Source organism: Xenopus tropicalis, chromosome 4 (genome assembly GCF_000004195.4).
Source record: "Xenopus tropicalis strain Nigerian chromosome 4, UCB_Xtro_10.0, whole genome shotgun sequence".
NCBI lineage: Eukaryota > Metazoa > Chordata > Amphibia > Anura > Pipidae > Xenopus > Xenopus tropicalis.
Window position 1 is genome coordinate 4,348,990 of NC_030680.2, and position 24,650 is coordinate 4,373,639.

The 24,650-nt window shown below is 50.7% G+C and overlaps 1 protein-coding gene across 15 annotated transcripts in view; it reads left to right on the forward strand.

Moving 5' to 3' along the window:
* The window catches only part of nav2 (neuron navigator 2), a 192,301-nt gene that overhangs the window by 63,144 nt on the left and 104,507 nt on the right, over nt 1-24,650 (forward strand). For 5 of the 15 annotated variants that reach the window (XM_031900137.1, XM_031900140.1, XM_031900141.1 and 2 more), the window contains exon 1: nt 20,852-21,932. In XM_031900137.1, the coding sequence (XP_031755997.1) occupies nt 21,678-21,932 (255 nt within the window). In that variant the 5' untranslated portion in view covers nt 20,852-21,677. 15 annotated transcript variants of the gene reach the window in all.

Consider the following 24,650-nt stretch of genomic DNA (forward strand, 5'->3'; position numbering starts at 1 on the left):
CACGGGGTGATGCCTAGGGACGCGGGTACGGGAGCACCCATTGCCAGGTATATTGGCACGGGGTGATGCCTAGGGACGCGGGTACGGAAGCACCCATTGCCAGGTATATTGGCACGGGGTGATGCCTAGGGACGCGGGTACGGGAGCACCCATTGCCCGGTATATTGGCACGGGGTGATGCCTAGGGACGCGGGTACGGGAGCACCCATTGCCAGGTATATTGGCACAGGGTGATGCCTAGGGACGCGGGTACGGGAGCACCCATTGCCCGGTATATTGGCACGGGGTGATGCCTAGGGACGCGGGTACGGGAGCACCCATTGCCAGGTATATTGGCACGGGGTGATGCCTAGGGACGCGGGTACGGGAGCACCCATTGCCAGGTATATTGGCACGGGGTGATGCCCAGGGACACGGGTACGGGAGCACCCATTGCCAGGTATATTGGCACGGGGTGATGCCCAGGGACGCGGGTACAGGAGCACCCATTGCCAGGTATATTGGCACAGTGACCTCACTTCTGTTGTTCTGTGGGGCACATTGGGGGGTACTTAGTGGCACATACGGGTCAGCGGGTCTAGGTGGGTCATCAGGTTCTGCTTGGGTGGAGCTGCTCAGGCTCCTCCCTTATTATGAATTGTCTGTCCCTGTGCCCCAGCGATGGGTTAATCCTGCCCCCCAGTCACCGAGACCATTATTCCTGCCCCCCCTCTGACGTGTGGCCCCTCCACTATCTCCTTAGTAAATGCATTTCCGCTCTTGCCCCCCTATCTCCCACCGCGCACTTTTACTGGCTATTTATATCCCCTTATCGCAGTTATTTCCTCCGGCAGCAAATAGTTTCCTGGCAGCACAAGTGGAGCCCAGTGCGGCAGCGGCGCGGCCGGGGCAGGTGTTGTGGGTGCCAGGGGAGGGAGTAGGGCGATGGCACCCATTGCGCCCAGTCTCTGGGCACCCCAATATAATCTCACACTTCCAATGATGGGTTCCCAGGGGTTGGAGCTAGGGTTGCCACGTGGCTAGTGTTTGACCAGACTAGCGGGTACCAGCTTGGGCAGCACCAGTATCACCAATGTACCCACAATGTACTTGCCAATATATTTGTAATACTCTATAAATCCCTCCCTTTCTGCTGCCAATCACCCTTTATAACCGCGGGCCAGCTCTCTGCTCCGCCCATTCCCCCACCCCTTAGGTCATAGCCCCACCCCCAGACTGGCACCATGACCCACCCCCAACCTGGTATTATTGATAAAACAAAGGGGGCAACCCTAGTTGGGGCAAAGTGAAGTCTGGGGCACTTAGGGTAAGGGGGTATTGCTTCAAATGGGCAGCTCTTGTATGTAAGTCTGGTATATATATATATATATATTTGATTTAACATGTGATTCTGCTTTTCTAAAAACACAACAATCTCTCAGCCAAGAACTGGAATACTGGAGATTTACAACCATCTGAACCGTTTGGGACTTGTGGGCCGGAGCCAGAATAAGTACTGGGTGCTCATAACATTCCATGGGTCGGGGGTCGGGGGGGCTTCATGCCAGACTCGGGCTCATTGCAGTAAGTAGAAATACCAGTATAAGGATTTTATATTATAATCTGCCGCCTGATTGGTCAGTTATAGTGTATTGAGCCTCGGTATTGGTTGTTCCATCAAACAATGACGTGTGTGTCCCTTTAAATATTCCGAGCTCGGCCAAAGCCAAACACCCCCCATAAATGGGCCGAGACCCCGGCCAACACGTGTGTTTGGTTCCCTTATCTCCCCTTTCCCGTCGCCGCAGGCTTCGTAAATGATACGGAATTCGCTGATTTTATCTTGGGCGGGACCGTTTGTCATAACAACTCTCTCTGGCTCGTTCCCACTCATGAACCGCTCGCCCAGCTCCCTCGGGAAATATCCGCCATAAATATCATCTCCGTATAATAACTCCACAGCCAATCAGAAAGTAGCAGTTACCGGTTTGCTGATTGGTTCCTATAGGTTAAGGGATGGTTCACCTTAGAGAGTGCTACTCTGAGACAATTTGCAATTGGTCTTCATTTTTTTTTTAAATTATTTGCGCTTTTTGAATTATTTATCCCATTCCCGTCAGCCCTTCCCCACTGAGCTTACAATCTAAGGTCCCTATCACATTCCCATCAGTCCCTGCCCCACTGAGCTTACAATCTAAGGTCCCTATCCCATTCCCATCAGTCCCTGCCCCAGTGAGCTTACAATCTAAGGTCCCTATCCCATTCTCATCAGTCCCTGCCCCAGTGAGCTTACAATCTAAGGTCCCTATCACATTCCCATCAGTCCCTGCCCCAGTGAGCTTACAATCTAAGGTCCCTATCCCATTCTCATCAGTCCCTGCCCCAGTGAGCTTACAATCTAAGGTCCCTATCCCATTCCCATCAGTCCCTGCCCCAGTGAGCTTACAATCTAAGGTCCCTATCACATTCCCATCAGTCCCTGCCCCAGTGAGCTTACAATCTAAGGTCCCTATCACATTCCCATCAGTCCCTGCCCCAGTGAGCTTACAATCTAAGGTTCCTATCCCATTCCCATCAGTCCCTGCCCCAGTGAGCTTACAATCTAAGGTCCCTATCCCATTCCCATCAGTCCCTGCCCCAGTGAGCTTACAATCTAAGGGCCCTATCCCATTCCCATCAGTCCCTGCCCCAGTGAGCTTACAATCTAAGGTCCCTATCACATTCCCATCAGCCCCTGCCCCAGTGAGCTTACAATCTAAGGTCCCTATCACATGCAGGCCACAATGTGCACAAATTGCGCACCCTATTTTTGTAACTTAAAAACTATAACACAGCTTACTGTGTTCGCACTGGGTTTCTGAAAGTTTAATCAGTAAAATTTGCCTTTTTTTAAAACCCCCCCGCCCAAAACTTTTCCATGAAGTTGTTGATTTATAATCAGAATTGAGTATATTTCCCCGTATCCCGTCGCATGAATTAGCGGTTTCTCTGCGGCCCGTTCGCTCATTAATATGCAGATTAGTGGGCGGGGAGGGAACAATGCGCCTTTATGGGGCCGGGACAGATGTTTGTAATATTTAACATTGTGTTTGAGTCATTGGCGCTGAGTTATTATTATTAGTTAGTGAGGGTGGGGGGCACACAGGGGCTCATTCTACTCCCCATGGGATTGGGGGGGAAGGCAGGGAGGGAGCCCCCACATTTGGGGGATACATAATAACGTGCGATGATGATGATGATGATGAGGATGAATAGAGGCCACAGGCATTTGTGTGCGACACTTTGGGGTCAGTGGCCGCTGCACATATTTTAGGGAATATTTCCCCAAATAAAGGGGGATTGTTTATTGGTCGGACAATAGGAAACATTGTGTGTCGCTGGGAGCCTGTGGCCCCTGGCCCTGCGGCATGAAAATGACATTATTACAGTGACGGGGCCCTTTCCTGTGGTTAGAATATATCTCTGAAGCCATAAGTTTATTCTCTGTTTTGCCCTTATAATGGGAACATGGGGGCATCTGTAGGGATGTTTGTATGGGGGGGGGTATGGCTAATGAGTCCTATAGAATGGCTAATTCTAAGCAACTTTTCAATTGGTCTTCATTATTTATTTCTTATAGTTTTGTAATTATTTGCCTTCTTCAGTCTCTTTGCAGCTTTCAAATGGGGGTCACTGACCCCGGCAGCCAAACCCTATTGCTCTGTGAGGCTCCAGTTTTATTGTTATTGTTACTTTTTATTCCTTATCTTTCTACTTTAGCCAGTCCCCTATTCACGTACCAGTCTCTCATTCAGACCACTGGTTGCTAGGTTAAATTGGACCCTAGCAACCAGATAACTGCTGAAATTCCAAACTGGAGAGCTGCTGAACAAAAAGCTCAATAACTCAAAAACGGCAAATAATAAAAAATGAAGACCAATTGCAAATTGTCTCAGAATATCACTCTCAACATCATTCATTAACATAAAAGTTAATTAACCTAAGTTAATATAAGGGGTACTGCTCCTTGGGCGGAAGAGCTACAGGGAATTTGTGGGGGTCAGTAGCTGCATTGCCCTGTGGCAATCAGCAGGTGACTGTACGTTAAGGCTTTACTTGCCCTTTACCTGTCACTATTCCACTAAGTGGAAAGGGGGGTCTCTCTTGGGGGGGGGGGGGTGCTACACAAGCTGGGGCGTAGGTGATTTATGAAAAGTCGCAGACAAATGGGAGGTGGTGAAAAGTGGCTGAAAATATCTCGTTCCTGCAGTGAGTGAGTGCGGGGGTGGGACATGGTGACAACTAGCGACTTCCAGGGGAGAGTGTGACAGTTCCACCGGCTGAGCTGTCAGTAGGCGGCAGTTAGTGAGGGGGTAATTAGTAAGTACAGGGCTGCCATTGCCTGTGTAGCTGGAGCAGCAGTGGCGCAGTATTTAGGGATTCATCCAGCTGCGCTTTCCCTGGTACCGGAACCCTTACTGTTCCTTTATTCCCTTTATTGGCCAGTCTGGCATTACATCTCCCACTCTGTGTCCTACTTCTGGGTTATACGTCTACTGGCAGCTTCCCTCCTGTATCAGCATAGGGATTCCCCTGTACTAAGCACAATTCAGCAGGAACAGCCCCCTAAGTTTGCCCATAGCCTGTACAGAGAGATACCATAAAACTGTGGCACATAGGGATTCCCCTGTACTAAGCACAATTCAGCAGGAACAGCCTCCTAAGTTTGCTCATAGCCTGTACAGAGAGATACCATAAAACTATGGCACATAGGGATTCCCCTGTACTAAGCACAATTCAGCAGGAACAGCCTCCTAAGTTTGCTCATAGCCTGTACAGAGAGATACCATAAAACTATGGCACATAGGGATTCCCCCTGTACTAAGCACAATTCAGCAGGAACAGCCCCCTAAGTTTGCCCATAGCCTGTACAGAGAGATACCATAAAACTATGGCACATAGGGATTCCCCCTGTACTAAGCACAATTCAGCAGGAACAGCCCCCTAAGTTTGCCCATAGCCTGTACAGAGAGATTCCATAAAACTATGGCACATAGGGATTCCCCTGTACTAAGCACAATTCAGCAGGAACAGCCCCCTAAGTTTGCCCATAGCCTGTACAGAGAGATACCATAAACCTATGGCACATAGGGATTCCCCTGTACTAAGCACAATTCAGCAGGAACAGCCCCCTAAGTTTGCTCATAGCCTGTACAGAGAGATACCATAAAACTATGGCACATAGGGATTCCCCTGTACTAAGCACAATTCAGCAGGAACAGCCCCCTAAGTTTGCCCATAGCCTGTACAGAGAGATACCATAAAACTATGGCACATAGGGATTCCCCTGTACTAAGCACAATTCAGCAGGAACAGCCCCCTAAGTTTGCCCATAGCCTGTACAGAGAGAAACCATAAAACTATGGCACATAGGGATTCCCCTGTACTAAGCACAATTCAGCAGGAACAGCCCCCTAAGTTTGCTCGCTTATCCTGGATCCTGGATTGGCTGCATCCCTACTAACACATCACAGTGATCTCAGTATAAAGTTCAGGGAGGCCAACCGGCAGCCCTCCAGCAGTTGTAGACATGTAACAGAGATACAGAGACAGCTCCCCCTGATATACTCAGTGCTGTGAGTGCCGGGAGTTAACCCCTATATCTCTCTCAGTTTACCGGCACTTACAGGCCCCACACAGGCAGGTTGTCTCTGCCAATTCAAGTCCTTTAGACTGATTTTGTAGCTTATCTCCCTGTGTATGGGCCCCCCCCCAATCTGGCCGAGAATCGACCAGGTGTCATTGGGCACTACTAATAAAGAAAGTTGGCAAATAAGGTATTTACAGACAGCACATTGCATCCCTTTTATATCCATAGACTTGAGTGAAACTGCAGCCTCTAGTGGCCATTCCCAGTATTACTGTACAGCAAATACCTTTGAGATACTTATAGAATATGAAGGTGGTTCTGCTTTAGGCGCTGGCAGTGTGAGGCTTTGGCCAGTCGGGTTGGGTTAGTGCCGCTCCGAACTGACACTTAATCCCCTTAATTCAGTGACAAGCCCTATTGCCCCCACAGGACAAAGCCTAAATAACCCTCTGTGTCAGATGTTCCAAGGCAGTGCTCTTGTACCGGGCTCAATAGCATCCTCTGCCCAGTGAGTCTGACACCAGCACTGTGAGCAGATACACGTACAGGGGGCCCTCCTGCTCCTTACATAGCTGTGTCAGATAGATAGATATAGATAAATACATAATAGAAGAAACATAGATTATAGAGAGAGACAGATACATAGATGATCAAAGAAGCATAGATGATAGATAGATAGATAGATAGATAGATATAGACAAATAGATAGATAGATAGGGATAAATTAGGGTTCTGCTAGACACATGGTTACAGGCCAGGACTGGCATTCTGTGGGTTCTGGTAAATGCCAGGGGGGCTGTAAGGTGCCACAGACAGTCACTATTTATTGGGCTGGGGGGGCTGTTTGTGCCTCTGGGTACTGGGAATGCCAGGGGGGCTGTAAGGTGCCACAGACAGTCACTATTTATTGGGCTGGGGGGGGGGCTGTTGTGCCTCTGGGTACTGGGAATGCCAGGGGGCTCTGGGTACTGGGAATGCCAGGGGGGCTGTAAGGTGCCACAGACAGTCACTATTTATTGGGCTGGGGGGGCTGTTTGTGCCTCTGGGTACTGGGAATGCCAGGGGGGCTGTAAGGTGCCACAGACAGTCACTATTTATTGGGCTGGGGGGGCTGTTTGTGCCTCTGGGTACTGGGAATGCCAGGGGGGCTGTAAGGTACCACAGACAGTCACTATTTATTGGGCTGGGGGGGGGCTGTTTGTGCCTCTGGGTACTGGGAATGCCAGGGGGGGGGCTGTAAGGTGCCACAGACAGTCACTATTTATTGGGCTGGGGGGGCTGTTTGTGCCTCTGGGTACTGGGAATGCCAGGGGGGGGGCTGTAAGGTGCCACAGACAGTCACTATTTATTGGGCTGGGGGGGCTGTTTGTGCCTCTGGGTACTGGGAATGCCAGGGGGGGGCTGTAAGGTGCCACAGACAGTCACTATTTATTGGGCTGGGGGGGGGCTGTTTGATCCTCTGGGTACTGGGAATGCCAGGGGGGCTGTAAGGTGCCACAGACAGTCACTATTTATTGGGCTGGGGGGGGTTGTTTGTGCCTCTGGGTACTGGGAATGTCAGGGGGGCTGTAAGGTGCCACAGACAGTCACTATTTATTGGGCTGGGGGGGGCTGTTTGTGCCTCTGGGTACTGGGAATGCCAGGGGGGCTGTAAGGTGCCACAGACAGTCACTATTTATTGGGCTGGGGGGGCTGTTTGTGCCTCTGGGTACTGGGAATACTGGGGGCCTAGTGTGAAGCCCAGTATAGAAGACAAAGGGGCACATAGGAAGCCTTAGTGGTATTTATAGCCCATCAGGCAATTATAAGGGCAGGTTATTAGCAGCCCGGTGCCAGCCCAGCCCGACCCACACAATGGAACTGTCTCCTAATGTGAAAAGTGCAAACAGTTGTTGTCTTTATTAATTATAGGGGTTCCATTTATACCGCTCCGCTCTCGCTTTCCATATAAAGGGTTTCTGTTTAACGAGGGGGAAACGAAGGCAGTTGCTAATTATAAAATCCTGTTTGATTGTTACTGTTAGTGAGGGAGGTTTATGGTGCAGCTGGGGGGCCCCATGGTATAGATGGAACATTCCTACCCTGCCCGTATCTGCCTATCTAACAAGCGGCCCTGACCCCATTTGTGCCCATTACATCTGCCGAGGAGCTGATGATCAAACGTATGGAAACACTGACATCATAAGGGGCCCCGCTGTTCCAATAGGGGAGGGGACCGTTACAGGGGGGCCCCCGGCGTGGAGTTTCCCAGAAGGTGTAGGAAAATCACTGGGAAGAGACCTCATGTAAAGGGCAAGTCAACACGGTGTAATTATTAGTGGGAATCGGATAGGAGTCCATAGTACAACATAGTCATTCATAGGCACAAGTTACCCTTTAATCTTACTCCGTGGCCCTTTCATCCCCCCCCTCCTCGGAGCCCCTAAACCAATGTTATTGTGGAACCGGTGACTGGGCGGACGGAATTCTGACTGCAGGAATAAATGTCACTTTTCCCCCCTGATGAAGAGAAGGAACCTGCGGCGCTGACAAGATGACTGAGAGCAGGAGCCGGGGCCGGGGGGCCCTCCTGCACATCACTCGCTCGCTTCTTGGAAAACTCCTATTTATCTGCTCGCGAAAAATGTCCGTTGGTCTGGGACCAATCATGCGCCTCCTTTGGGGAAATGTGAGGCACGCGAGGCTGTTTCCTATCAGCTACGGTGTAACCCATAAACATCTATTATATATATATATATATATATATATATACACACAGTCGGGCGCCCGATACAGAGAGCTTCTGTTATATTCATACAATATTACCAGCGAGATGTATATACTGCTTGTATACAGGTCACGTGACTTCTAATATCCTCATATTATACAACAGGGGGTACTGTATTTATTATAATATACAGGTTTTTGTGAGTCATGTGACAGAAATGACATCACTAAGCATCACTAAGTGCTGTTTATAAGGATATAATTTACAGTTTGGTCCCATAGGGAAATGACCCAGCTGTATATTATATATACTGAGATATAATATATATTTCAGTTATTCAGGGATACTATGAACTATAGAACTTTAAAGGGGTTGTTTGGAATTTCAGTAGCTATCTGGTTGCCAGGGTCTTGTTTACCTTAGCAACCAGACAGTGGGTTCAATGAAAGACTGGAATTTGAATAGTAAGATAAGTAATAAAAAGTAACACTATTGATACATTTGTGAGCGCACAGAGCAATAGTTTTTGGCTGTTGGGGGTCAGTGACCCCCCCCCATTTGAAAATTGGAAAAATGTAGAAGTGGAAGGAAAATAGTTTGAAAAAATAAATAATGAAGACCAATTGCAAAGTTGCTAGGAATAGGCCATTCAATCACGTACTAAATGTCAATGTGAAGGTGAACCTCCCCTTTAATAGGCCACACCCCTCTCCCTACTTTGGTGTTTTCCCCTTTGCCGCCCATTTATGGGGATATTTCTGATTTGCCGGCAGGAATGCTCTGGTACCGGCTATATTTATCCTGCGAGGGAACCCGGCCGCGGCCCAGAAATATCCATGGTAGAATGAATAAATAGCGCGGCACTCTTCCCAATGCCAAGCTGGGAATAAAATCAAAAGCGGCGAGGGGTGGGCTTTGTTACTCATTAAAGGGCAACTTGACCTGATAATGCAGAGCTGCCCACCTGTAACCCCACAAGGGGGATTATTATGGACCCCAGCCAGAATAAGGGCTGCACTGACTTCTTTGTTGAATATACTGACTAATGGATAATTGCCCCCCCCCCGTTGGGCATTTATTTTTTATGTCTTTAGGACATACATTTCCCCCCACACAAAGCCTCTTTAAATCTCTGCCACTCTGGTTGTTTAAAGGTTAATAGTAAGGCTGCAGCACCCCCTTAATCACTTAGGATTCCTTCTCCTCCTCCAACCAACTCAGGCCCCTCCCTCAGGAATTAACTTTGGCTCATGGCTACTGAGCATGCTCAGTCCTTCTCAACTCCGATTGACACACCCTCCAGTCTAGCAGCCAATGAAAATAGGGCATTTCTGGTTTCCTTAGAAACTCTTCTCTAGCTTCCTTTGTCCTAACCTCATCTCCTGAGCTCAGTTTAACCATTACAGTGCTCAAGCCAAGCAAGTTCTGCCTGTGTAAGCCTGCATCCGTGGTGGAAGTTATGCTGAATAAGTTAAAAATCTGTCCCATCATTACCGCCCAGTAACAAAATGCTGATATATCCCGATTGGGCCCCGCGGTGCTGTAGGACAGGAACGGGGCAGAGTCGGGGGCTTTATTTCCTTCGCTGTAATCTGTTAAAGTGATTGGTTAGTTCGGCTTTAGATTGTTACCCTCGCATCCGACCTGTCTAATCCCATAATGAGATTGCCTCCATCAGTCTGCTCAGAGACGGTCTCTAAGAGATTGCTGGCATTATCTCCCTTGCTAATGTGTGTCTGTCTGATCAGCAGAGCCGGGATTACTGGAGCGGCCTATCCGCTTGCAGCAACTCCCAGGAGCTTAACGAGCTAGTTCACCTTTAAATTAACTTTCAATTAGATGTCGACATTGATATTCTGAGACAAGCAGCAATTGGTCTTCATTTGTTATGGTTTTTCAGTTATTTCGCTTTTTGTTCAGCAGCTCTCCATTTGGTATTTTATCAGCTATCTGGTTGCTAGGGTCCTATTTACCCTAGTAACCAGGTAGTGGTTTTAAAGAGAGATGGGAATATGAATAGGAGAGGGGCTGCATAGAAAAATAAGGAATAAAAAGTAACAATAATAATACAATTTTAGCCTCACAGAGCGATAGGTTTTGGCTGCTGGGGTCAGTGACCCCCATTTTAAAGCTAAAAAGAAAAGGCAAATAATTAAAAAAACTATAAAAAATAAATAATGAAAACTATTTGGAAAGTTGCTAGGAATAGGGCTTTCTGTAACCTACTAAAGGTTCAGGGAGTTGTGCTACAAACCATTACCTGATAATGTGGGTTGGGTGGGACTGTGCCATGTCTTTGCTAGGGGGGTGCGGGGAGTCGTATAATCCCATATATACAGTATATATATATATTAGCTGTAACCTTGTCCCTTCCTCCCTGAGTGACCTGTAACTGTCAGTCTGAGCTGATTTCATTACAATTCCCTCTCTCCCCGGCTCTTGTCAGCACAACCCTCAGATATGCTTTGATGGGAATGAGAAATGTCTAATGAATTGCTGCTCCGGCATGAAGCAGTCACTCTCGGGCGCAGCGCTCTCTTCCCCCCCGGTGCCTTATTATGGATATCCTTTTAACAAGCAATTGAGCACTAATGCACTACGGCTTATTGTACCGCCCAGTAACTACCCGTACAGCTTATTGTACCGCCCAGTAACTACCCGTACGGCTTATTGTACTGCCCAGTAACTACCCGTACGGAGTGGCACTGCGGCTTATTGTACTGCCCAGTAACTACCCGTACGGAGTGGCACTGCGGCTTATTGTACTGCCCAGTAACTACCCGTATGGCTTATTGTACTGCCCAGTAACTACCCGTACGGAGTGGCACTGCGGCTTATTGTACTGCCCAGTAACTACCCGTACAGAGTGGCACTGCGGCTTATTGTACTGCCCAGTAACTACCCGTACGGCTTATTGTACTGCCCAGTAACTACCCGTACGGAGTGGCACTGCGGCTTATTGTACTGCCCAGTAACTACCCGTACGGAGTGGCACTGCGGCTTATTGTACTGCCCAGTAACTACCCGTACGGCTTATTGTACTGCCCAGTAACTACCCGTACGGAGTGGCACTGCGGCTTATTGTACTGCCCAGTAACTACCCGTACGGAGTGGCACTGCGGCTTATTGTACTGCCCAGTAACTACCCGTATGGAGTGGCACTGCGGCTTATTGTACTGCCCAGTAACTACCCGTACGGAGTGGCACTGCGGCTTATTGTACTGCCCAGTAACTACCCGTACGGCTTATTGTGCTGCCCAGTAACTACCCATACGGAGTGGCACTGGGGCTTATTGTACTGCCCAGTAACTACCCGTACGGCTTATTGTGCTGCCCAGTAACTACCCATACGGAGTGGCACTGGGGCTTATTGTACTGCCCAGTAACTACCCGTACGGCTTATTGTACTGCCCAGTAACTACCCCTACGGAGTGGCACTGCGGCTTATTGTACTGCCCAGTAACTACCCATACGGAGTGGCACTACGGCTTATTGTACCGCCCAGTAACTACCCGTACGGCTTATTGTACTGCCCAGTAACTACCCGTACGGAGTGGCACTGCGGCTTATTGTACTGCCCAGTAACTACCCGTACGGAGTGGCACTGCGGCTTATGGTACTGCCCAGTAACTACCCGTATGGAGTGGCACTGCTGCTTATTGTACCGCCCAGTAACTACCCGTACGGCTTATTGTGCTGCCCAGTAACTACCCATACGGAGTGGCACTGCGGCTTATTGTACTGCCCAGTAACTACCCATACGGAGTGGCACTGCGGCTTATTGTGCTGCCCAGTAACTACCCATACGGAGTGGCACTGCGGCTTATTGTGCTGCCCAGTAACTACCCATACGGAGTGGCACTGCGGCTTATTGTACTGCCCAGTAACTACCCGTACGGCTTATTGTACTGCCCAGTAACTACCCGTACGGAGTGGCACTGCGGCTTATTGTACTGCCCAGTAACTACCCGTACGGCTTATTGTACTGCCCAGTAACTACCCGTACGGAGTGGCACTGCGGCTTATTGTACTGCCCAGTAACTACCCGTACGGAGTGGCACTGCGGCTTATTGTACTGCCCAGTAACTACCCGTACGGAGTGGCACTGCGGCTTATTGTACTGCCCAGTAACTACCCGTACAGAGTGGCACTGCAGCCGTGGGTTCCCCCACTCTCATACACTTCCCTCTGTGTGTTAGTGTACAGGGCTGCACTACCACTTCCTATGGGCTCTATCACCAGCACTGGCAGTTTGGGCAACTTTATGGGTTGGTGCATGGGTCATACCCTGCCATGTAGGCCAGTTGCATGTACCATTACCCACTAGGGTTGCCAGTTCACTGCTGGGATGCTGTGCTTGCTTTGCTCTCTGCAGGGGTTGTTCACCTTTAAATTAACTCTTAACATGATGTAGAGCATGCTATTCTGAAACAATTTGCAATTGGTCTTCATTTTTAATTTTTTTTATTAATATTTTTCGAATCATTTTACTTTTTGTTCCGCCGCTCTCCAGTTTGGAATTTCAGCAGTTATCTGGTTGCTAGGGTTCCATTTTACCTTAGTAACCAGGGAGTAGTTTGTGAGTGTGACCGATATAGTGTGACCGATATATGGATAATAGAGAGGCTGAATAGAGAGGTAAGTAATAAAAATGAACAATAATGATAATAAAGAGCAATGGTTGTTTGGCTGTCGGGGTCAGTGACCCCCATTTGAAAGCTGCAAAGAGTCAGAAGAAGGCAAATAATTCAAAAACTATAAATGGTGAAAAATCAAGACTAATTGAAAAGTTGCTTAAAATTAACCATTCTATAACAACATAATAAAAGTTAACGTGAAGGGGACCCTCCCCTTTAATGGATACCCCCGCCCACATTTGCTTATCAGGCTGGTTATACAGCCTCATATGTTTCCTGTTAATGAAATACCCCCCGGTGCTGGGGGATCGCATTGTGTGTAGCGCTGCCTCCTCACCCCTTTAATATCGGCCACATATTGAATCCACATCCCGCACAGCTAGTCGGCATATAATTCCGATGCACGCTGCAGGCTGAACTGATTTATGTGCAGCCATGCAGCATTGGTTTAATTGCTATGTCTAAACAAGGCTGCTAATATTAATAATAGTAATGCTAATATTCTGCTCTACCCCTCCCCCCCCCCTTTTGTGCCGTCGGTGCCGGCAGCGGCAGAGCGCGTGGCTGAACTGACCAAGATGTATGTGTTACCCATTTCCCAGAAGCCTTTGCTTCCCATGAAGACATTTATTCAGGATGGCAGCAGTGCATTGAGGCTAAGGCACACTCGCCCCTGTATGGAATAAACAGGCAGTTGGGGGCATCATACTGCCCACTGTGTCCAGCCGCTAACTGTCGGCTTGCTGCCACTGATTTACTTCTCTTCTCTATTAAAGGCAAACTTAAACCTCTGACGTTGTAACAATATTACTAAACAGGAGGAACCTTCACGCGACTGTGAAAACAACGCGCTCAGACATACCCAGAGTTCATATCCGCAAACAAGCAGAGTTTGCCCCATGCAGAGCTGTTGGCCCCTGGCCCAGCCTGTACATGACTGATGGGATTTTCCTACCAGCCCAATAGTCACAACGGCAGGGGGGCACCCAATGGGCACTGTGCTTACCTTTCCATTGCGCTCTCATTGCTGCACATTTCCCTTTACCCCCAGCCTTATTATTTATGGGAGATTATTGTTGTGCTATCTGTTCCTCCCACCTGTGTGTGCTGCTGTGTTGGGCCCTGGCTGTGCCAGTGTGTGCTGCTGTGTTGGGCCCTGGCTGTGCCAGTGTGTGCTGCTGTGTTGGGCCCTGGCTGTGCCAGTGTGTGCTGCTGTGTTGGGCCCCGGCTGTGCCAGTGTGTGCTGCTGTGTTGGGCCCTGGCTGTGCCAGTGTGTGCTGCTGTGTTGGGCCCTGGCTGTGCCAGTGTGTGCTGCTGTGTTGGGCCCTGGCTGTGCCAGTGTGTGCTGCTGTGTTGGGCCCCGGCTGTGCCAGTGTGTGCTGCTGTGTTGGGCCCCGGCTGTGCCGGTGTGTGCTGCTGTGTTGGGCCCCGGCTGTGCCAGTGTGTGCTGCTGTGTTGGGCCCCGGCTGTGCCAGTGTGTGCTGCTGTGTTGGGCCCTGGCTGTGCCAGTGTGTGCTGCTGTGTTGGGCCCCGGCTGTGCCGGTGTGTGCTGCTGTGTTGGGCCCCGGCTGTGCCGGTGTGTGCTGCTGTGTTGGGCCCCGGCTGTGCCGGTGTGTGCTGCTGTGTTGGGCCCCGGCTGTGCCGGTGTGTGCTGCTGTGTTGGGCCCTGGCTGTGCCAGTGTGTGCTGCTGTGTTGGGCCCCGGCTGTGCCGGTGTGTGCTGCTGTGTTGGGCCCCGGCTGTGCCGGTGTGTGCTGCTGTGTTGGGCCCCGGCTGTGCCGGTGTGTGCTGCTGTGTTGGGCCCCGGCTGTGCCGGTGTGTGCTGCTGTGTTGGGCCCTGGCTGTGCCGGTGTGTGCTGCTGTGATGGGCCCTGGCTGTGCCGGTGTGTGCTGCTGTGTGTGGAACAATATATCAGCTCTGTGTGGCAGGAATTCCCTTGGGCAAACAGAAACACAAAAACAGGGACAAAACTATAAATAGTAAAATACAGGCGGCATCTGGATATTGTTATTTTCTAATTATTTTTACAACTGAGCGTTTAACCCTTCCCTGTTTGGTGCCCCAATCCGCCAGCTATTTATTGGGAATGTTAGAATCCCGCTGTTTTAAGCTTGCGGTGGTGCAGATTGGCACCATCATCCCATCATTGGCGTTACCACTCTCTGTATGTGCCACAGGGTATAAGTGAATGGGTGAGGGCAAACCAACTGGGTGGGGGGGACATTCCCTGGGGATATAGGAGGGATAGGCCTGGAGCGCTTACAGTATATTGCTTTCAGGGTGAATCCGGGGGACGAGCTGCTCTCTCGAGTTCAGGCCGAGTCTGTTTTATCGCAGCCTGTATTGCCCCCGTATTGCCCCCGTATCCAGCCCCGTTACCCTTATATGGGCACAATCCTAATTATGTAAATGGATCCCAGTGACACTATAAACAAGTGGCTGGGACGGGGGCCAAGGCTGGAGCCGCTCACTCGCACCCTATCTGTCCCTGCTATGTGTGAAACTGCAACACACAGGGTGTCGGCCCCGAGTCTGCTCTCTGTCACCTTCCTGCACTTCTACAGCGCTGACACTGAGATGGGCCAGGCGTCGGCAACCTGCACGTGCCCCGGGGAGTCCCCCCATTGGCTCTCCAGCCACAGACAGTCACTATTTATTGGGCTGGGGGGGCTGTTTGGGCCTCTGGGTACTGGGAATGCCAGGGGGGCTGTAAGGTGCCACAGACAGTCACTATTTATTGGGCTGGGGGGGCTGTTTGTGCCTCTAGGTACTGGGAATGCCAGGGGGGCTGTAAGGTGCCACAGACAGTCACTATTTATTGGGCTGGGGGGGCTGTTTGGGCCTCTGGGTACTGGGAATGCCAGGGGGGCTGTAAGGTGCCACAGACAGTCACTATTTATTGGGCTGGGAGGGGGCTGTTTGTGCCTCTGGGTACTGGGAATGCCAGGGGGGCTGTAAGGTGCCACAGACAGTCACTATTTATTGGGCTGGGGGGGCTGTTTGGGCCTCTGGGTACTGGGAATGCCAGGGGGGCTGTAAGGTGCCACAGACAGTCACTATTTATTGGGCTGGGGGGGGGCTGTTTGTGCCTGTGGGTACTGGGAATGCCAGGGGGGCTGTAAGGTGCCACAGACAGTCACTATTTATTGGGCTGGGGGGGGGCTGTTTGTGCCTGTGGGTACTGGGAATGCCAGGGGGGCTGTAAGGTGCCACAGACAGTCACTATTTATTGGGCTGGGGGGGCTGTTTATGCCTCTGGGTACTGGGAATGCCAGGGGGGCTGTAAGGTGCCACAGACAGTCACTATTTATTGGGCTGGGGGGGCTGTTTGGGCCTCTGGGTACTGGGAATGCCAGGGGGGCTGTAAGGTGCCACAGACAGTCACTATTTATTGGGCTGGGTGGGGGGCTGTTTGTACCTCTGGGTACTGGGAATGCCAGGGGGGCTGTAAGGTGCCACAGACAGTCACTATTTATTGGGCTGGGGGGGCTGTTTGGGCCTCTGGGTACTGGGAATGCCAGGGGTCTAGTTTGAATGCCAGTCCGGGCCTGGTTATAATATAGTGATGATTTCATGGCCATACACGGGCAGATTTCAGCTGCTGATTCCAGTCTTTTAGACCAATATGACAGCTTGTCTGCCCATGTATGGGCACCCCTAAAATTGGCCGGATCTCAATTGGGCAGATTTGATTTTCCATCGGATTGGGGGCCACATTGGACCCCAGCTGATAATCAGTCCCATGTGGCCTCAGCCTATAAATGCAGGGGAATGGCCAGACCTGGTTGGGTGCGGGTTGGGAGGGGGCAGGTTAGTGCCGGGTGTTGGTTGGGAAAAGGCCAACCGGTGCATCACTGAGCTCTATAGCCGCTAATTACTGCAGTGAGTTACCTTATATTAAGCTAAATATGGTAAATGACACGGTTCAACCTAGTGAAATATGAGCATCAGCAGTTTTGGTAGCAGAGTTTTATTGGAAGGAAGTTGGTGAGATGCCAGCGCCGCCGCCGTCTGTATTCCCCTCATACGCCTGGCACTCTCTCCCACTGTGTATCCCTCAGCCACTGCCATGGGGCTCTATGGCAGCTCCCACCTATACATACTGGTACGGACCCCCATGTGGGGCAGTAAATGAGCACAGACTGAGCCACAGGGTTTATCTCTAGTAACGCTGCTTTGTGGTTGGTGCTGGGGCTGAAGCCATGGGGCCCTTACCAGAAATCACAGTGTCGCGGCAGGATGTGCTTGTGTCGCGTGACAAGTGCTCCCCTAATTCTGTTTCCTATTGACGCTCAGACAAAACCACAATTAATTTGAGTTACAGACTGAATTCCCCTATGCCCTATTGCTGACTGAACACTATTACCTAAATGAGCCCATGGCTGTCGGGGGATTCTGGGAGTTGTAGTTGAAAGGGCTGGTTCACCTTCAACTTTTAACATATTATAGAATGGCCAATTCTAAACAACTTTTCAATTGGTCTTCATTATCTTTCCAACTTTCAAAATGGGGGTCACTGACCCCGGCAGCCAAACCCTATTGCTCTGTGAGGCTCCAGTTTTACTGTTATTGTTACTTTTTATTCCTTATCTTTCTATTCAGCCCCTCTCCCATTCTCTCTCTCGAACCACTCCCTGGTTACTAAGGTAATTTGAAGCCTAGCAACCAGACGGCTGCTGAAATACCAAACTGGAGAGCTGCGAAAGATAAAGTGAAATGATTATAAAACTACCAATAATAAACATTTTATTTTATATACAATGAAACCCACAGTACTACAATATTACACCCCTGGGGCTGATGCGCTTGGTATGTTCCCGCCAGCCACTCTCAGTCTGATGGTTTTATTTACCCTTTATTTCATGTATCAGAAGAGAAAAGTCAAATAAATAAACACGTCCCTGTGTCCCTCTCTGTCATCTGGTCTGACTGCCGCCAAGTAGTGGCTTTCTACTTACCCTGTACCTTACTGGGCAGTTGCCATGGAAACAAGTGAAAGAAACTCAATGTAGAACACACAGGAATAACAAACAGATAATGGGGTGTAAATGAATAGTATCGGAGTAAGTGGCAGTGACAAGGCTACAGCCTTTATATCCAACTGCAGGAATCCCCACGGTAATTCCCACTCATTGTATCAACTCTACTGCTGCCCAACTGCAACTCCCATCGGCTTTTGGTGGGATTCACTCATTTTAAAGCTACTAAACCACAAATTGGGTGTAATGGAGGGCCACAGGTTGGCTGTATTTCTACTGGAGGGCCACAGGTTGGCTGTATTTCTACTGGAGGGCCACAGGTTGCCTGTATTCCTACTGGAGGGCCACAGGTTGGCTGTATTTCTACTGGAGGGCCACAGGTTGGCTGTATTTCTACTGGAGGGCCACAGGTTGCCTGTATTCCTACTGGAGGGCCACAGGTTGGCTGTATTTCTACTGGAGGGCCACAGATTGGCTGTATTTCTACTGGAGGGCCACAGGTTGCCTGTATTTCTACTGGAGGGCCACAGGTTGCCTGTATTTCTACTGGAGGGCCACAGGTTGCCTGTATTTCTACTGGAGGGCCACAGGTTGCCTGTATTTCTACTGGAGGGCCACAGGTTGCCTGTATTTCTACTGGAGGGCCACAGGTTGGCTGTATTTCTACTGGAGGGCCACAGGTTGGCTGTATTTCTACTGGAGGGCCACAGGTTGGCTGTATTTCTACTGGAGGGCCACAGGTTGGCTGTATTTCTACTGGAGGGCCACAGGTTGCCTGTATTTCTACTGGAGGGCCACAGGTTGCCTGTATTTCTACTGGAGGGCCACAGGTTGGCTGTATTTCTACTGGAGGGCCACAGATTGGGTTTATTTCCCCCTCAGATGGGACTCCCTTTTCTCTCATTCTGGCCCTCACTTATTACCCATAAGCCTGTGTGACCCTACAAGTGTGTCTCTATCATTTGTTCTCCCACTGGAACCCATTAACTGGTTCTGTTTCCAATAGAGGCTCTGATATTGGGCATGTGGGGCAGATGTGCTGCCTTTTGCTGCTGCTATTTCTGCCCCTGTGGCTTCTGATTGGTGCAAGGGCAGATATTCTCTCAAATGCATAGGGATTGGTATCCTGACCCTGTTGTCTGTACCCCCCCCCCCCTTGTTTCTGTGTCCCCCCCCATATGGTGCTGTTTGTGTTCAGTGCTGTAGGGAAGGGAGGCAACACTGTCATTCCTTATGTACCGCAACTCTCAACTTGCCTGTGCCTCCTACTCACTGTATGTGCTGCCAGCGCTGGCACTGTACTGGCACGGCTATGGCACAGCATCCAGCACTATAGCGGGGTGACTGTTACCCCAATGTTTCTATATATCTGTAACCTTGTTATGGGCTAAGGGGGCCCAGCCTGAAGGCCAGTTAGGGGGGGATTTGGGGTGAGTGCTTATTTGTGCCCTGGGTACCCCTGGAACTATAGCGGGGTGACTGTTACCCCAATGTTTCTATATATCTGTAACCTTGTTATGGGCTAAGGGGGCCCAGCCTGAAGGCCAGTTAGGGGGGGATTTGGGGTGAGTGCTTATTTGTGCCCTGGGTACCCCTGGAACTATAGCAGGGTGACTGTTACCCCAATGTTTCTATATATCTGTAACCTTGTTATGGGCTAAGGGGGCCCAGCCTGAAGGCCAGTTAGGGGGGATTTGGGGTGAGTGCTTATTTGTGCCCTGGGTACCCCTGGAACTATAGCAGGGTGACTGTTACCCCAATGTTTCTATATATCTGTAACCTTGTTATGGGCTAAGGGGGCCCAGCCTGAAGGCCAGTTAGGGGGGATTTGGGGTGAGTGCTTATTTGTACCCTGGGTACCCCTGGAACTATAGCGGGGTGACTGTTACCCCAATGTTTCTATATATCTGTAACCTTGTTATGGGCTAAGGGGGCCCAGCCTGAAGGCCAGTTAGGGGGAGATTTGGGGTGAGTGCTTGTGCCCTGGGTACCCCTGGAACTATAGCGGGGTGACTGTTACCCCAATGTTTCTATATATCTGTAACCTTGTTATGGGCTAAGGGGGCCCAGCCTGAAGGCCAGTTAGGGGGGGATTTGGGGTGAGTGCTTATTTGTGCCCTGGGTACCCCTGGAACTATAGCGGGGTGACTGTTACCCCAATGTTTCTATATATCTGTAACCTTGTTATGGGCTAAGGGGGCCCAGCCTGAAGGCCAGTTAGGGGGGGATTTGGGGTGAGTGCTTATTTGTGCCCTGGGTACCCCTGGAACTATAGCGGGGTGACTGTTACCCCAATGTTTCTATATATCTGTAACCTTGTTATGGGCTAAGGGGGCCCAGCCTGAAGGCCAGTTAGGGGGGGATTTGGGGTGAGTGCTTATTTGTGCCCTGGGTACCCCTGGAACTATAGCAGGGTGACTGTTACCCCAATGTTTCTATATATAACCAGTCAGTGCTGGTTCCCCCCCCCCCCAGCCGGCAGTTGGGACACAGCTCATTTTCCTGCCCAGCTGATGTTTTTACTTGAATGTGTTCTGTGAAATGATTCAGTCGGGTTCCGGTTTCCCGGCAGCTCTGGGCTGGGGTTCAGGCTGCTTTTCCCTAGTACGGTGAGAGCCGACTGACAGGGGAACCATACAGACCACTCCTTTTTTGCAGAGATATTTTGAGTCTCATTTGAGGCCGGCCAGCCAATCAGAGAGCCAGGCTGCTCTGTGCTGTCAAAATGCAAAGTGTCTCGCACACACACGAGAGGCTCAGCATGAGAGGCACCGGAGGAGACTGTCACTAATTTGTACCACAAGCCGACAGGTAGGGAACAGCCCCGAGCCCCCCCACCCCGGGGCAGTGGGACGGTGGCACCGTGTTGCTATTCCTCCCTCTCTTCTGAATGCACCGAGAGTGGAGCATTTGCATTTTCTCTGGATGCGACGGCAGCAGCATTGCACCACTAACTGCCATCTACTGGGCTGGCTTCTCTCTATAGCAAATACTAACTGCCATCTACAGGGCTGGCTTCTCTCTATAGCAAATACTAACTGCCATCTACAGGGCTGGCTTCTCTCTATAGCAAATACTAACTGCCATGCCTATGGGGCTGTCTCTTCTCTAAAGCAAATACTAACTGCCATCTACGGGGCTGGCTTCTCTCTATAGCAAATACTAACTGCCATCTACAGGGCTGGCTTCTCCCTATAGCAAATAGTAACTGCCATGCCTACGGGGCTGCCTCTTCTCTAAAGCAAATACTAACTGCCATGCCTACGGGGCTGTCTCTTCTCTAAAGCAAACATCCAAGGGCATCGGACTCACTCGCATCTGCTACATCCCACCCAGGGAACGAGACCGCTAAGCTCGGATCGGGGAGCGGAGGGAGCGATGCTGCAGCAGGTTCCCCCCGTCGGAGATGCAGTGCTGAGATGACGAAGAGACCGCCGACTGTCTCGCAACAGGGAAATTGAAGGTCTCAGCCCATCCTACTGGAATAAACTGTTGAATGCCCCCAAAATGTGCAGCCTCTGCCCCCCAATGAGATGTGCCGTTTGGAACATGGAGCGGCCGGTGATGATGATGATGATGATGATAAAGATGGGCTCTCGCTAATGCAGTTGATATTTGATCAAGCAGCTCTGCAGTCTCCTTGCTTATAATAACCCCCCCCCCGGACCTGTGTGGCCCCTACCCAGAGACCCAGATAAGCTAGTAAGGCTTACACACACAGACAGGTCGGAGTACGGTGGAAGAAAATGCCATCCATTCTGGTGGCCTCCAAGATGAAGTCGGGGCTACCCAAACCCATCCACAGCGCCGCCCCCATCCTGCACGTCCCGGCCCGGACCATCCCGCAGCCCTGTTACATTAAATTGGGCAACAGGGCGGAAGTGTCCAAGCATGCCTTCCCCAGCCAGACCCCACTCAAGCCCCAGCCCGCCTACGACTCCTCGGGGGACGGACATCTCATTATGAAGAGCCATTCTACGGAAGGCGGGTTCGATACCCAGGTCAGAAAAATAATGAATGGGGCTTGGCTCTGTGTGTTTATATTGGGGGGGGCTCAGAGAATGTGTGGGGGGCACAGAGTGCACGCTGGGTAGGGGCAGGGTTGGGGTTATTTGTGACCTGTTATATTGTAAGGGGAATCATTGATGGCAGTGCTGTATCCCCTGCACATGGATGGAAAGTAGGGTGCAGTGGTGGGTGCATGGTTGGTAAGGGGTGCTACTCGGTCACTAAGGGGGTGCATGGTCACTAAAGGGTGCTACCCAGTTACTGAGAGGTGCTACCCAGTTACTGAGAGGTGCTACCCAGTTACTGAGAGGTGCTACCCAGTTACTAACAGGTGCTACTTGGTCGCTAAGGGGTGCTGCCCGGTCACTAAGGGGTGCTAGCCGGTCACTAAGGGGTGCTAGCCGGTCACTAAGGGGTGCTAGCCGGTCACTAAGGGGTGCTAGCCGGTCACTAAGGGGTGCTGCCCGGTCGCTAAGGGGTGCTGCCCGGTCACTAAGGGGTGCTGCCTGGTCACTAAGGGGTGCTGCCTGGTTACTAAGGGGTGCTAGCCGGTCACTAAGGGGTGCTAGCCGGTCACTAAGGGGTGCTGCCCGGTCGCTAAGGGGTGCTGCCCGGTCGCTAAGGGGTGCTGCCCGGTCGCTAAGGGGTGCTAGCCGGTCACTAAGGGGTGCTAGCCGGTCACTAAGGGGTGCTACCCGGTCACTAAGGGGTGCTACCCGGTCACTAAGGGGTGCTTGCCTTATTGCTCTGTAACAATAGTAAATGAGCCCCACGGTCACATGACCCTGCCATTCAAGGCCACATTCTCCCTGCAGTAGGCCGGGGGCACATAATGACTAAGCTGGTGTGAGCCATTGTGCGGAGCTATTCCTGGAAACAGCCCTGTGGGCATCGGGTGGGCACCCCGCTCTGCAGCAAATCAGGCCGACGAGCATCTCGTGTTGCATAGAGAGACGGGAAGCGCATTAACGCTCACATTCATCATCTCAATAGAAAGAGCCGCTGGTGTTTGTGCCCCCCCCCTGCCCAGCACTCAGGCTCCGGTTCAACTACAGCTTCTACGTAGGCAGCCATTTCTATTATTCATTAATGCGAGAACCCCACGTACCATGAAGTCGGCTACACGTGGGCAAAAATAGATCTCATTATTCTCTATGGGGCAGGATATATGGATATTGCTCACATAGGAACCTGCAAGAAGGCACATCCCCCCCGAACCTGTTCTTATATAGAAATCTGTGCCATAAGGGGGGATAGATGAAACAGCCTGTCTGTTTTTCCGTTGCCATGACGACAGCATTCATAGGGTTTGCAGGGGGCCCAACTGCCCAATTTTCTATCTCGGTTCCTTTCACGAGCCCCCGATAATCGCCTAGAAATCTGGGCTTGTAGCTACGGACGCTGCTTTGGCTTCTGGGCAACCAGTGAGTGGAGTGCTAGCTCTGTTGGCGAGAATCCCCCGGCGCTGTGAGATGGCACCACGTGGGTCCGACCCAAACACCTAGTTATTAGTGATCTCAGTTTGCTATGGGTTAACCATTAAAGGGGAAGTTTGCCTTTATATTAATTTCACTGTTACAGACGGAACTATTTACATTAGGTGGAGCCAAATTGTTAAAAAACAAGAACTGCTGATATAACAGCCCCCCCCCGTTTCATACCCCCCACACTCGTCCAACCTACAACAGTGCCCCCCTCCAGTTTGTACCCCGAAAATGGCAGCTCTGTATGTGGGACTCATTTATTGTGAATATAAGCTTTATTATGGTTATGAGGACTCACTCCATTGGGGCAACTCTGCCTGCCCTTTACATTCAGGGTAATTGTGACATCACTGCCGTTGCATCACCCTATTATACGAGGCCTATGATGTCACAATTCTACCGTTACAGTGCTGACATCACAGCAGCTCAATTCTAACAATGGTGTTTGCAGGAGTTTATAATTAATTGGCAATCTGAATTGGATTCAGAGGGGGGGCATTTGCCCCAGCCCTGTTACCCCCCACCCCCAAGCCCCATGCTAGTAATTAAATCATGCCCTGGGCTCTGGTACAAGCCGAGATTGTTACCATGGCGACATCTTGTCTTTCCCAAAAGCGAAGTTTCAAAAAAAATCTCATCACGCGGCCAGAATGTGCAGACTTGGCTGAAAATGCCTTTTCCCACAAAGAGTTAAACAGATATTTGCCCCGGGGGGGAGGTTATTTGATGTGACGGCAGGAAACAGGGAAAGGGTGGGCAGCATTGGGGGCAATAAGTGATGAGCCAATCCTGTGCATCCTTATACAGCCCCGGGTACTCATCTGACTGTGGGGCCCCCCAGTTGCCAATGATACAAGTAGGCAGAGGGCCACTGGGGGGAGGGCAGGGGGTATATTGGCTGGGGTAGGTTTATAGCTCCTCACACACACTCACTATTGGTTGGTTTATTTACCCTTGAGCGGCTGCCACATTCCTAAAGCCCCTTAGTGCCACTTAGATAGTGACTGGCAGGCAGCACCTTAGTGCCACTTAGATAGTGACTGGCAGGCAGCACCTTAGTGCCACTTAGTGACTGGCAGGCGGCACCTAAGTGCCACATTTATGGGAACACTTGGGCAAACAGAGCAGGACACAGGGGGTCCCATAACTGGGTGCTATAATCATACACAGGGTAGCGCCACATTTATAATCCTTCCTGTTCCGGGGGCCACACAGTAACTCATTACT